The sequence below is a fragment of the Pocillopora verrucosa genome, chromosome 1 (genome assembly GCF_036669915.1).
Source record: "Pocillopora verrucosa isolate sample1 chromosome 1, ASM3666991v2, whole genome shotgun sequence".
Taxonomy (NCBI): Eukaryota; Metazoa; Cnidaria; class Anthozoa; order Scleractinia; family Pocilloporidae; genus Pocillopora; species Pocillopora verrucosa.
Window position 1 is genome coordinate 13,736,768 of NC_089312.1, and position 14,077 is coordinate 13,750,844.

At 39.1% G+C, this 14,077-nt stretch overlaps 2 protein-coding genes across 3 annotated transcripts in view; both read right to left on the minus strand.

The window, feature by feature from the left end:
• Window positions 1-10,603, minus strand: part of LOC131786269 (mucin-12) — a 31,144-nt gene extending 20,541 nt beyond the window's left edge. The window contains exons 1-5 of one of the 2 annotated variants that reach the window (XM_066171848.1): window positions 10,026-10,603; window positions 9,654-9,774; window positions 9,137-9,208; window positions 5,772-5,833; window positions 293-451 (exon numbers count right to left, since the gene is read on the minus strand). In XM_066171848.1, the coding sequence (XP_066027945.1) occupies window positions 293-451; window positions 5,772-5,833; window positions 9,137-9,208; window positions 9,654-9,774; window positions 10,026-10,421 (810 nt within the window). In that variant the 5' untranslated portion in view covers window positions 10,422-10,603. Of the gene's footprint in view, window positions 1-292; window positions 452-2,031; window positions 2,197-5,771; window positions 5,834-9,136; window positions 9,209-9,653; window positions 9,775-10,025 lie in introns of those variants that run through there. The other variant, XM_066171852.1, reaches the window with a different exon arrangement.
• Window positions 10,501-13,295, minus strand: LOC136283169 (uncharacterized protein DDB_G0289357-like). The gene is made up of 2 exons (XM_066171572.1): window positions 10,600-13,295; window positions 10,501-10,507 (listed from the first exon to the last, which is right to left on the minus strand). Exons 1-2 carry the CDS (start codon window positions 13,293-13,295, stop codon window positions 10,501-10,503), a joined length of 2,703 nt encoding a protein of 900 aa, XP_066027669.1.
• Window positions 13,296-14,077: the final 782 nt, after the last annotated feature.

The window sequence follows — 14,077 nt, forward strand, 5'->3', positions numbered from 1 at the left end:
ATTCGGTCCCTGCAGTTAAACAAATTTTTCCCCATCTTTACCAGTTCACCTCTAAATCTTTCAACTCATTTCAGGTATCAATTACACGTAATGAAAAAATTGCCCTTTAGCGTTATGCCAGCCTTGCAATTTAGCTGGTTTATTTACTCCATTCGCCACATAAAAAAAAGAAAAAAAAGATTATTTTCTTCCAAATTTGCAACTTTTTATACAAAGTCAGTGGCAAGAACTTCTTTCCACTCTCCACAAAGGTGACCACAACGGTCAGGACACAGCGAAGCTTTCAACTTACTTTTAGTACATCGTATAAGCACGGTCTGGCATCCGGGGCATCGTCTGTCATGGATACCAGCAGCTCTTGGAATTTTGAACTTAAAAACGGCTTTTCTGCCTCTGTCAACCGCCAGTCAGCCGCTGACCACAATGTGGCAGCCAGGCTGAAAATGCATGTCTGAAAAAAGAGATAGAATATCTATTTTGTTTTTTCCGCCTACGGAGCAGATGCCATCTTCGCCCTTAGGTTACTTAATGTAATTCTTATTTTGTGTCCGTTCAAGTGTAGCATAGTTAAGCTTTAGCATATTTTCATTTCATTCGTAGGAAGGCGTTACATACAGCAGTCGGGGTAAATTATATCAGTGATGGCATGTCGCGTATATTTAAAGTGCTTACATGTCTCTACACCTTCCTAAGCCATCAGTCTTATTTTTAAGCAACTACCCAAAGGCAAAAAATACGCATGCGCGATCAAGACTTAAGACTCAGTGAATGTAAACTGCATTTGCTTTAAATCAGTAACGTTTCCCATTTTTTCTACTTAGGCAAATGATTGCCTAGTTGTGCCCGAAGGTCGTTAAAATATTGCGAGGCAACTTCAAACCTTAATTTTTTAACTGAAAAAATCTCACAAATTGTAACAATCCTACGAATTTTCAGAGAGAGGTGTCTTGAAAAATTTGGTCTTGAAAATCAAAATCAAACTCTTTTGTTTGCCTATTTCTAATGAATTGAATAAAATTATGCAACCAATTTCTGTATCCCGAGCCAGGTTGAAAGCGCTCATCAAAGAAACTTTATTGTTTCTTAGGATGGACAATATCTCAACAAATTAATAACGCTTAAGTGTTTTAGTGCGAAAATTAATTCATTAACCGTACCGACACGAAATTACAACATGGAACCCAAAACATACTTCAGAGCATCCTTTTACTCATATTAAACATATCCTATGATGGAAAATTTTCTCAAAGACTTAACTAAAGAAGATAACAGCCACGGTTCCTCTCTCATTTGATCCTGTTCAAGTACCGGAAAACCAAGAGAGCCGCAATCAAACCACTTTCGTTCTGATTAACACTTTAAGAATTCTTTATGGAGTGTTTTGTCATTTCACCGTGAGAGGAGAACGGAAGTGGTTCGAAGTAAAATATAAACAAGTTAATAAACAAAACAAATGGAAAATAAAAGAGGAAAGTTCAAGAACTCCAAACACTGTTTAAGGGAACGCAACACTTATTATTGTACATAAAATCACTGATGGACATACGAAAGGTCACAGGCATATTTAAAGCGACCGGTTTAGAAAGCTATCACAGATGTCGTGTAGCAAGAAGTATTTCATATAAAATGCTTACGGTAGTCACGCGTCCAAGATCACTTTTGGGGCTCGTAGTTAAATATATTCATATTTCGTCAAAGAAGTCGAAGGCAACGTATGTCCCAGTGGACATGAAGTCGTGATGTGATCCTTAAGCTCAATTTTGAATACAAGAAACCGCATTATAAACAAACCTCGATCTATCAACACACACCCATTGAAAAAAACGAAACTGTGAAATGGCTGAGTACCGTTAAGATTTCTTGACTTCTCTCCAAACAAACATCATGTTTACAACGTCAACAAGTCGGTAACAGATACTAAAACTTCATTTGAGATTGATAAGATTACATCACATAGAGCTTGAAGACAAGTCAGTCCTGTTTCGTGGTAAAAACAGACGAGTTAAGGAGAAAAGATTGTCGTCAACTTACCAAACAAGCTGTTAATCTAACGAAGAACCTTCAAAAGAGTTCAAACTTGCTGAAAATCGCCTTGAAACATTTCAAACTCCAAAACCACGGTGTGCAAACTTGTCAAACGACAAACAAATTAAACTTCGCGATAGTTGTAAATTGATTTGTTTTCTTGCGCAAAGAAAGAGGTCCAGGACTTTCAGAAGTTTAAACCTGTGATTCGCGATAAATCATGTCGAGCTCGAGCGCACATCCTCAGCTTTTTTTCGTAATAGAAGATATTAGAAGGAGTCCTTTTCAGACGCTCGAGTTTCTTTAGTTTTGAATGTTAAGTACTGTTACCTAAGGCCTGCTGGGCTTTCTTTGTGTTCGCAAATGCTTGTCTATTGTTTGACCGCACTATAATCCTTTTCAATGAACAAAGAAATTGATAATTTAATGCGCGATCTACTGGAACAAAAGATCGGTCATTAATTCTAAAGCACATGGGAAATAGATCCAAATAAAAGCTAGAAACGTGAACTCAGGTATGCAGAGATGGACTGAAACTCGCTCCTTTTTCGCCATCAAAGGTAAATACCGGGTAAACAGTTGTCTGGCATCTGCATCATGGAAATCTAGAGCCCCTCATTCCCCTTCCCTCTCCACCCCCTTTAGAATTTAGTTGATGAAGAGAGCATAGTAATATCATGAGGGAAATTCATAGACTCAAAAAAACGGGTTTAAAGGTATCTACACAAATGTTCGGCGTAAATTTGGACAATAAGATCATGGTTTCAATAATTAAAGTTTTCTTACCGAATCGCAAAAGAATTCTAGCCATCTGATTGGCTACTGAGCCGAAATATTCAGGTGAAAAAGCAAATTAGAAGAAGGCTAGTCGACATTGCACAAGTTGGCACCGCGAGGTAAAACTTGAGCTGAACCTAAGAATAAGGTAATATTTTTTACAAATAGCTACTGTGATATCATGGAGTACTGTTATGTTGTGTATTAACGAAGTACGAATTCCACAGTACTCGCAGACAATATGTGTAATGGTTTCGTGCCTCGATGACGTCATTCACTCGCTTGCAAGGCAGACAGTAACGTCAGAGTAGAAAGCCATGATCCGTCAACGCACTGAAGATGAGTACAATGAACCAAACACCTTTTTCTAAACAAGTTAAGCTGCAAAATTTAATTTCTTTGAAAAGCATCCATCTAGTTTAGTTTGTACATCGACTGCTTACTTCAACACGCTAAGAGAACCTTATTGGCTTGAGTGAAACCATGCATGTAAGCAAGGCCAGTTACAAAGCATGTTACGAAGTCCATGCCATTTTAAGAAGATCACAGATATATATCGTAGAGATTAAAAAACCTACAATTTCAGAACGTCAGAAGCATATCAACATACTCAACCCTAAAATTATTATGGAAATAGCCGCGATTAACAATTATGTGCATGTCACTGATTCGCATCGTGAAAGGGATTTCAAGACAAAAGAAATTGGCGGTCCAGACGCCTTCTGGAAGCACGAGAGATAAACATTTGAAGGAATCCGCTCAGTCGACACGATGGCATCCACTTGCCACACGATTATTTCAGTTTAGAGCTACAGGACAAGACTTAATTATAACAATTGTTCAAACTTGCGTTTCTTTATTTCATTCGCGCTTTTTGTTCAATTTCTATATAAGCTTTCCCTGATAAAGACTAGAAATCTTGGCCGAAACGTTGGGAGTTTAAAAATGATTTTTGAATATTGTTAGAACTTTTTACCGATGCAACGATTTTTTTGTAGTTACAAAGAAAAAGTCTATGTCTTCATCACTAAGTTGCTCGCAATTTTATCTTTTGGTTATTCAACGTAACCAAACCTAAAAAAAACTGCCTTATTGAATTATTACCATAGACTTACATTTAAATGTACTGAATCACAATTGATGACAGGAAAGAGGGCTTGAGTGCTCTTAAAACTAACAAAGATAACCCATACCTTGAGCATAAAAAAAAATGAGTCATTAGTATGATCATTTGCAATATACGCCTTTGAGTTTAATGAATGTGTGTCAAACCGCATTTCCTTCGCCACATTTTGAAGTCCAAGGTGACGCCAAACATAATTTTCTGAATCAAATAGCAGCTTTCATAAGCCTAGAAACTTGACAAAGTTTTTCTAGAAATCAGTTATTGAAAGCTTTTCCAGGCGTTTTGAATATCTGCAAGGTCAATTACTGGTTATTTCTTATAGCCAAAGTTCTGTACAAACCTTGTGCATACTGTACAGACATCGGGCAAGATGGCAGCAGAAAATAGCTCATTGTATCATAAATTTTACATGTCTTTCAGTGTTGCATATCATATTCTTTCCTTTAAAGGTAATCGCATTTGATGAGGACGACTAACTGCTATAATAATCAGCCATAGCCGATACGCTCTGATAAAACCGGACCTGCACTTCAGCTGTGTTTAATAACTGATAGTTCAGTTAGACAAAACTTAAAGGGAAATTCAAACGAACTGGAAGGCAAAGGAAAATTGAAATCACGGAAGCTGATGCAATCTTATCGTTTTCTGTCTATTCAATAATATTGAAGGAATATTTATTAAAGAAGAGTCAGATACCAAGGATTAGTGAGCGAAAATGATTTGTCTAGACATGCAAGTGTAATTTAAAAGCCACGAACGCTCCGGACGTGAGTCTTTAAGATTGCTCAACTCTAACAATACCTTGTGTACCAAATTCAGCAAAATTGTGTGATTTCGCTGCATTCGTTTGAAAATAAGAAAGAAATTTAATTTATACAATATTCCTTTAAATCACGAAAAGAAAGAAAAAAATTGTCGAAGCGAGCACAACCAAACACCTCAGTTTAGACATGAAGGCAACATTAAAGGAAGAAAACAAAAGACAAGTGCTACTGATGCGCAAGTTTATGTCCTCAGTTGACACACTCTTCCAATTTCGGTTAACAGGCCAAAAACAGAGCATTTGTTTGCTACTTTCGAGAAAGACTACTCAAAATATTTTTCACCTTACTTACCTTGGAAGATATCTGATGAAGAAGATACAACCGGATAATGAAATAACTGTTATATGGCGATGGCCGAATGAAGATCGCACTAAATCACCTTTGAATCGGATGAGAAACCTCCTGACTGTGACACTGTTTTAACTCTACAATTACTCACTGGCAAGACAAGTTTTTCCTTCGAAAGTTTTGTTCACACGAGGTCTAGCTCGTTAATTACTGCACGCTGGTTTGGTAAATATGTATCTGATATTTGCCAAAAATCCCTCTCGAATGACCTTTTAGTAAATGAATAGGCGTCCAAATTAATTTTGCCTCGAAGGCACTGTTAAATTTGTCCACAGAAATTTACTGTTACCAGAATAAAAGCAACGCTAAACTCTGTGTCCTCCACCAGAACAATTTGCTCTCTATCTAGTTAAAAGACATATCTATCTTCGTTCACCGAACACAATATTAACAATTAAACCCTAAGAACCCAAACCATAAATAAAAATTTGTCTCAAACGGTATTCCTGAAAGACTTGACGGATCTAAAGTTTAGTCTTGAAAGACCAGAATAAATGTTGAGGCATGCTTCTATCAAATACAAACAAGTCTCGGTATTGGCTACAGTGAGTTTGGTCTTTCCGTAAAAACCTTGATGGCTTTTGAGTGAAACAGCGCTTTAAACTTAACAGACCGTGCAGTTGTCTAGTTTTTTCATAGTTCTGACGCTTCATAGTTCTGACATTCCATACCTTTTCGGACGCAAAGTTGTTAGAGTGCTCTGGAGCTAGGTACAAATCATCGATAGAAATCCCTGTCAAACAAGATAGGAACATATGTCAACATAATTCAATTATTGATCAATTAATAATCTGTACTAACAAGAGTTTGTTAATGACACGACTGTGATATGGGAAACTAAACAAGATTAATAGTTTAAACAACGTTTAAAGATTTACATGTCGGTGATACCATACGTATCTTACCAGTCATAAAAACTGACGGCAGCAAAATAAAAGTATTGCATTGCAGTGTTAAATCCGTAGGCAATAACAAAGATCTGATTTGTCCCACATTAAAGTTTAGCTGCAGAACAACTGAGAGCATTCTGAGCTGTATAAGTAGGCTGCTTCTCTCGGAGCCTGCGCACAGACCACGGATTGACTTGATAAGACAAGCACAATACATTAAGATTTAACAATACAATAGCTTTGGTATAAGGAGATAAATTCTATAATCAAACGTCTCGCGCCCGTAATTACTAATTTTCTTGCGCAACTAATGTGAGAGAAAGAGTTATCGGAGCGAGACGGAGCTACTGTCAAGAAACGCAAACTTTTTCGACACGGTTATTTGTGATCATCATACACAAAACTTGTACTAATTACAAACTCTCTAATGGAAGAACAGTCTTTGTACTTTGTTAGAGCTATTTTTAGCAGACAATTCAAGTGCAAATCCTTTTAATAGAATACAAAAAAGGCACTGATATTTACGAATGTTTAAAATTGTAACTTGACAAATTAAGTTAATATTAGAGAAAACTAAGAACTAGAGAAGATTTTTACTTCCAGGAGCTGCACATCTGAGAGTGATATTCGCAGAAAAAACATTGTGTGACTCAGTAACTAATGCCAAATACTAAGAAAAAGGTGGACACAAGACAGAGAAAAACACTTTAGTGCTACTCCAATAAATTTACAAGACAAGTGAGTCGTCTTTTAAACGTTTTCTAACAGATAGACAAACTCTGTGTTGAATACGATATACGCATATAATGCATTAACTCACTTGAACTAAGAAGAGGAGCTGAAAACACAGGCAACCTCACGACAGAGCTGTGTTATCACGAAATCATGTCTTCTCCTCAGACAAAATTCAGTCCTTAAGAGGATATGCATTCGAGACTGTTGGAATGAGACTGTACAAGTTGTACAACCAAAATAAACCCTTAACTCAGAGACGTGCTAGAACACTCTTAGCTATTGTTTGAGGCAGGCAAAATGTGAACCTAGAGTCCCAAGGGAGAAAGGTTAACCTAAATTAGCAACGACCAAAATGGAGTTATTGTTGTGCAAACCTAAAGATCATATTTGAAACTCGAATACAAAGAGATGTTTGTTAATGATCTAAAACGAAAGTCGTGGGTGTTCAAAGTATCGAAAAAAAATCGCTCTAAAAGTTTCTTTTGTCCAACAATTAACTGGTTTGTTTTACTTTGTACATGGTCTCTCCACTCAAAGAGAGTAATGTTATCTCTCGTATCTGATCAATAGAAGGCACTTTCTCATCATGCAGCTTACATGTATTTTGGATAAAAAGTTATTTTAACTTTCATTAAAAAAAGGTTGAAATTGCTTTCAAACTTGAGTACCACTCTGTACTCACAAGAAATTGTAGGGTACAAATAAAGGTGATCTAGAAAAGGAGCGCTGGTGTAATCAGTGTTAGGCATTGCGTTGGGTGTGTTTGAAGGATGCATTAAGTTGGCCTGGTAGCCATAAACAAAGACATACAACAGACATGCAGCGTGGTCTGCTGACTCGTTTCTAGTCTTCTAGACTGGTGCGCGTCAGGGGTGTCATTGCAACGAAACTGACGCAATTACATCGGCCATGAGTAAGTAAATAAACAGTTCGAGATGAATCCGGCTTTACACAGCCTTCTCGGTCTATTAATATCAATATAGTTATATGCTGAGGGTATTAAAGGAGGACGTGGAAAGGAGGGTCCTGATTCCGTTTCACGCACGAATTTTCAAAAAATTTACGCGTCACGTGTGTTTTAAATAGTTTTTCACGCGTCACGGATTCAGGGGGGAAAACTTCAAATCTTGACTTACCTTGCCTTTCTGTAAAAATTACGTGTCACGTATTAATTTTGGGCGTAATCCAAACAATAAGAAATTCTCGAACGTAATTGGTTATCACCGGCCCGATTTGAGCTTTAATCATAACTATTACAATTTCCTCAAATATGATTGGTGCATCGGGTACTTCATTTTTTACTAATCATTCTGTACAGTTGTAATCGGACAGTTGGCTGTAATCGGACACCTTTAATCGGACAGTTGAAGTAGCCAATCACACTAGGTCCACTCAGCTAAATCCACCAATCACAGAATTGATCACAATAACCATAGCAACAACCACTTATCCAAAGAAACAAGGCAATTTCCAAAATAGAGGAATATTTAACTAAAGACACTGTCTCCACTGGAGATATTTGTACTAGGTGTATTTGTTTTTTCGGAAATTGAAATGGTTATGTTTAATTGGTAACAGGATTTCTTGTCGTCCAATTCTGTCAGTGATCATGCTCGTGATGAATAAATCGGACTCTCGCGTTGCGGTCGTCCGATTTTGTTAATCACTCGTATGATTACAGACCGAATTGGACACCACTCAGTCCTATTACCATTATTAATAGGGAAGCGCATGTGTCATATGCTTGTAATTGGACAATGTAATAGGAAAATTGACACGTCATTCCTGGGTTAGTAAACAGCGCGCGTCATGCGCGTGTGCTACTGTCGCGCATTTCGCCGAGTTAACTGTTGTTAATATTTTGGTAAAAACGTATTACCAATTTCTAGTTTCTTTCTCAAATTTTGCTATAGTTTTTATTAATAATAGTAATATGACCAAGTGCATTCCAATTCGTTCTGTAATCATACGAATGATTAACTAAAATGAACGACCGCGAGGCGGGAGTCCGATTTGTTAATCACGAGTATGATTTCAGACCATTTAGACGACTCGAAGTCCTGTTACCATTTTGAATTGGACTCCACCCGGTCCTATTACCGTTATTGATCACGCGTCACGTATAAACCTTGTGCTACCCTCTATGAAATGAAAAGTAAATCACTGGGTTTTGTTCTATCCCCTCTTCTACGGCGTCCTTCTTTAAACCAGTTGCTGCCTTTAGAGAGTTGTAAGAGGATGCAACATTTACAGGCAAATCATATCAATATTGTCTTAGAACACTTTGAATTCAAGACCCCATATCATTAACTTGCAATCATACGAAGAAGTGTTTAAGACTCTCAGCTGAGTTACGTACCGAGCCAAGAGAGCGAATATGCTTCAATAATGACGGTTTTTAGTTAACAAACCTGTGCTTAGATGCTTGAACTTGATAGTTCCGCTTGGGTTTATGATAACCGTCTCCAAGGAGAGATACGTTGCTACAAGATAAAAATAAAAAAAGGGACGCCCGTGCGATTTTGAATGTTTGTCAAAGAAAACTCAAGATTTTTGGGTCTAATTTTACTTTCTGTCATAAAATCATGTATTCTAAATAATATGTAACTATCGTTTGACATTATTCGTTGAACCTAAGGACGATAATTTTTCAATAAAATTCCTTAAGTGCCTACTAGTGCAACTGCCTGAGTGCTTCAGAATCAAAATCACCTCCCAAGGTGTGGTGTAATCATCAGAGAGCGTTTATCTACATAACCTCTTGCGCAATTAACTATACATGCCACGTGCCGACGTTTCGGCTTGGTACAAAGTGCTATGTTCTTTTGCTGTGGCCTGTTTGAAGTGAACACTGTCTCTCTTTTCTTGCTAAGGTTATTTAAGCTAGGCAGAAAAAAGTAACAAAAAAACCAACATTTTAACACTTACGCAAACTTCCTAGCGCGTCCAACGTCCGTAAGGTCTTTGAACACTCTTTACAAATGGCGACTAACTCTATTTCAGTCAAACAGGTCGACAATCCAGTCAGCAAATCTAGGATGTTTGACGCCTGCCAAAAGTAAAAAATTGACTTGTGTCACAATTTTCTCAGCTTATTTTCACTTATTTGTTTCCTTCCTCCCCTCAAGAGAATTAATTTTCCTATCAAAATCAATCTCTCATTGTTTTAGTTAATGTTTCCAAGGTGTCTAGGGCAAACAATAATTTATATCACTGAAAAAAAGACATCAGCCTTACACATGTTCCACTTATCGTCAACTTCCTCTGAAATCACTGTTGCTTTTGGATATTTTCACCTACCTCTTGTCGCACTGGGGCACGAAGCACTGTGTTTTCCACAAAGGTTCTGATCTTCTCAAACTCTGCCACAGAAGCTGGAATACCCTCATGTCCCGAACATTCCTTAGTATAAACCCTTGATCTTCGTTGCACCACACATGGCACTATGCTTTGTTTTCTTCTTGGCTTCATTTTTCTGTTCATCAGCTTTGCAACGACACTTGTCCTTGTCTTTTGCGTTGGAGTTTCCGGTCGTAAGTCAAGAGGTGTCTTACTGTCGATCCAACAGGAATCTTCCTCAACCTGCGTCTCAGGGATACTGGGCTTGCTGTTATTGTTCAGGTCGATAGAAGCTTTCTTTTCGCTATCATTTATGCAGCTTATTACATTGTCGAAGTTATTACTATTAGTTGCCATGTGGCTCTTATAGATGTCATGTTTCTCGCCATTTTTTGTCTGCTTGTCTTCATCGTTTCCAGTCAAAGTCACCTGCTTTTCAGCCTCTGTTAAGTCACGTGGTTTGTCAGATACGCGATCAACATATTCTTGAACCGTAATATTTTCAACAGTTGTCCAGCATTTTGACTGGATTAACGTGTCTTCCGTATATGGACCAGAATCACTCTCCTCATCAGGTTTGGGGCGAGACTCTGGAGATTTGTTTTTGCCACTCAACGTCTCTTTGGTTTCAGCCTCTGTGAAGTCACGAGGATTTTCAAATACTTGATCAACGTATACTTGAACTGGAATACTTTCAACCGTCGTCCAGCATTTCGACTGGGTTAATGTGTCCTCGGTAGATGGACCACTATCATTCTTCTCTACTAGATTGGGGGAGGACTCTGTGGACTTCTTCTTGTCATCATTCCCTCCAATTTTGGCCTTTAAGTTGGCATATCTCTCGCTGAGTGCCGCAAATCTCTCCTCAGTTGGAAGAGAGGCATCAAGAACAGGTCGCTTTGAGGCAACTCCTACTTTACGCACAACTGCGCCACTTCCGCCGTGAATTGTGACTTTTGAGCTCATTGTAACGGTCGAATTTTTCCTGGGTAATGCGCTTTCCTCTGCGTTTTTTATCCTGTTATAGTCTTCGGCTTCCTCTTTACTCAGTGGAAGGAATCGCGAATCGGTTAAGTTTACACCGCTAGGAATTTGAAACTGCGACACTTTTCTATGCACTTCTGTTTTCCCGGCTTTATCCTTTGAAATCACAACAGTAACAGGCGAACGTTTCATCACGTTCACACTGGATTTTCTCTTGGGAACGTGGTAGGCGTCAACGCTTCTTGGTGGAAGTGGAGCGCTTATCTTTCTATTTGTTGTCTTTGCTGAAGGAACATCTTGTTCTGAATTCCCCTGAGGAACATGTTTGCTCGGGCTGCCTACTAGCACTAGCTGCCTGGGAACGGAAGAAGTTGTTTCGTGGTCGACGTTGGCCTTGTTTTCTTCACTTATGTTTTCTTGTGGATTGTGTGTCTGAGGATTAAGTACTTCAGTGTTATTTGCACTATTGCATTGGTTTGTATTTGCAGATTTGTTGATTTTGTTGTTGTTGTTGTCGTGAATGTGTTTAGAGGTATTTGTGGAAGTCACAGTACCACTGCCGTTGTTCTCTTTTATCATGCTGTTTTTTGTTGCAGTCATAGAGGAGGAGGTGGTGTTAATGACAATGTCTCCCTTTTGTGAAGAGTCTTTGTCAGATGTCTTACCGACGAAAGACTCGTTGTTAGCTGCGCGGTTCCTGTCCTCATTCCACTTTTTTAGGACTGTTTCCATGGTTCCTGTGTGGGGTTCTGTGGAGGCAATGGAGTTACTTCTCCTTCGCTGCATGGCCTGACTATGATTCATCACATGTTGCTGGACGATTGCCAAAAGACCTTTTCCGACACCAGGCTCACAGGTTGCCCTCTCAGCATCTTTCAACTTTGGCATGTCCGGGGAAACAGGCTGGGTCTTCAGCACCAGTTCGTCATGTGTATCGCATTTGATAGTCAGAGGAGATGGCGACGGACACCTCCTGACTGGATTGGGTGTCAACGCGTTTAGCACGTCTCCAATGGAGCCTCTCCTGGTGAGACACGGACTCTTCATTATTCTACCGAATAAGTCGTCTTTTTCTTTATTTACACTGCTGACTTCGTGCTTCTCTTTTTTAGCTTCAGATCCTAAAGACTTTTTTGTATCGCTAGCTTTAAATGATACACGGTCAGCAATTGAGGACAGTGAGTTGAGGAGGTCTCCGGAAGTCCTTCTTTTCAGTGATACTGGCGAATTATTTGCTTTACCCAATGCATCTGTAATTTTCACGCTAGAGTGCTTCTCATTTACAGACACTTTTGGGGAATATTTTCCGGAGTTCACCGGAAAAAGTGATCTAGACTGATCTTTCATTTGGGTCTCTGCATTTAGTGAAATATACTCTGGCCTGAGCTCTTCATCCTTACCCATTCCTTGCAGACCATTTTCTTTTCTTGTATCAAAGTTTGGTGATAATGACTTCAGAAGATCACTCAAAGACCCCCTTCTCGTTATATGAGGAGATACAAGAATCTTCCCAAGCATTTCTTCTTTTTTTCCGGCAGTCTTGGGGGTTGGGCAGTGCAACCCATGATTTGTCCCTTCATTACCATCGTTAATGTCTGGAAATATTTCCAAACCATTCTGGCTAGACGATCTACTCGCACGACTACTAGACCGGCTGCTCTCAGTTATGGGAGTCAAGGAAGTGATTCGTTCCATCAGTTCTAGATCTTTCATGCTCCCTCGTCTTAATCGTTGAGATACCATAGGTGTGTCGACCTTGCGAAGAATGTCAGACAGAGCCAACTCTTCGTCACTAGTTTCTTTAGAACTCTCTTGGGGGGAAGAAGACCCAGTAGACGTGGGAGACAGATTGTTAACACTACAAAGATTTTCTTGGTCATCTGTGTACGACAAAACGTAGGTGGACACGGCCTCTATCAAATCTTCGCTTTCCTCACGAGAAAGAGATCGCTTAGAACGAGCGGTTTCAGATGAATTTGTTTCTGTCTCATTCACAATCGTAGCAGGTCGGATGCCGCTTTCATTACAGCATGGAGGGTTTGGAGGTTCGCTTGAAGATCGCGGCTTTTCTGTTTTTGCAAAGCTTCCAGTTGAGTGTCGTCGTTCGTCAGCCACGTGTTCCTCTTCGGGTTTCTCCGGAATATCTTGGAGGGTGTGTAGGAAGCGGACATCTGCAATACTATGTCTTCTTCGTCTGGGTCGGGACTTCAGATTGGCGTTGTTTCGAAGGAAGGTTCTTAAATCCATACCGCTACTGCAGCTTTCCACGCGATAAACGGTTGAACTCAGGAGTGTAAAGATACTCTGTTAAATGAAAAAAAATTGAATAAATTGAGAAAAGTTGTCATTCCTGTTATCACGAATAACAAAAGATTACAAACTGTGTGAATAAACATTTGTCTTTAAAAGGTGCTATTTACTTCGCTTTTCTCCCATAGGGTACAAGGAAGTTTTTGTCGCCAGTTTGAAGAGGAATTTTGGTCTAATATTCGACCAATATTTGTGATACGTTGTGAGCGAGAACACCAAATAACGAAACTCGGCATCTTGCTAATCCCTGCCCAACCTATCTTAATTAAGGACAACTTTAATTATCACATCCAATGCTGTGCAAATTTCACTTGATGCCTGGAGAATTGCAAAGCTAACGAGTTTACCCCATTTTTGGATCGCCCATCGATTTTTTGCAACTATTTCAAGAAGTATTTCTGTCAAGCTAGTATCCGTAGAAGGTACATTTCCTATGATTGCGTAAGATGAAGGGTCGTTTGAGATTATCACTGTCAGTCGCGGTCTCACGTGCAGCTTAACTCGAATAACTTATGATTTTTGCACTCACGTGCACGCTGATACAACATTCACTCACATACTCTCCACCAGAGATCTTTCTCTTACTTTTCAGTAAACTACCAGGAGAGATGGTTGTTTCGTGCACAATGCCTTTGATTACCACTGCTCTATTCGCATATTTAAGGTAAGCTTTACACACTTTAGTCAAGGAGGGACTTTAGGTCGCTCGTTAAACATAA

Excerpts from the sequence above, each read along its gene's own strand:
- LOC136283169 (XM_066171572.1), bottom strand. The coding sequence starts at position 13,295 with ATGGATTTAAGAACCTTCCTTCGAAACAACGCCAATCTGAAGTCCCGA.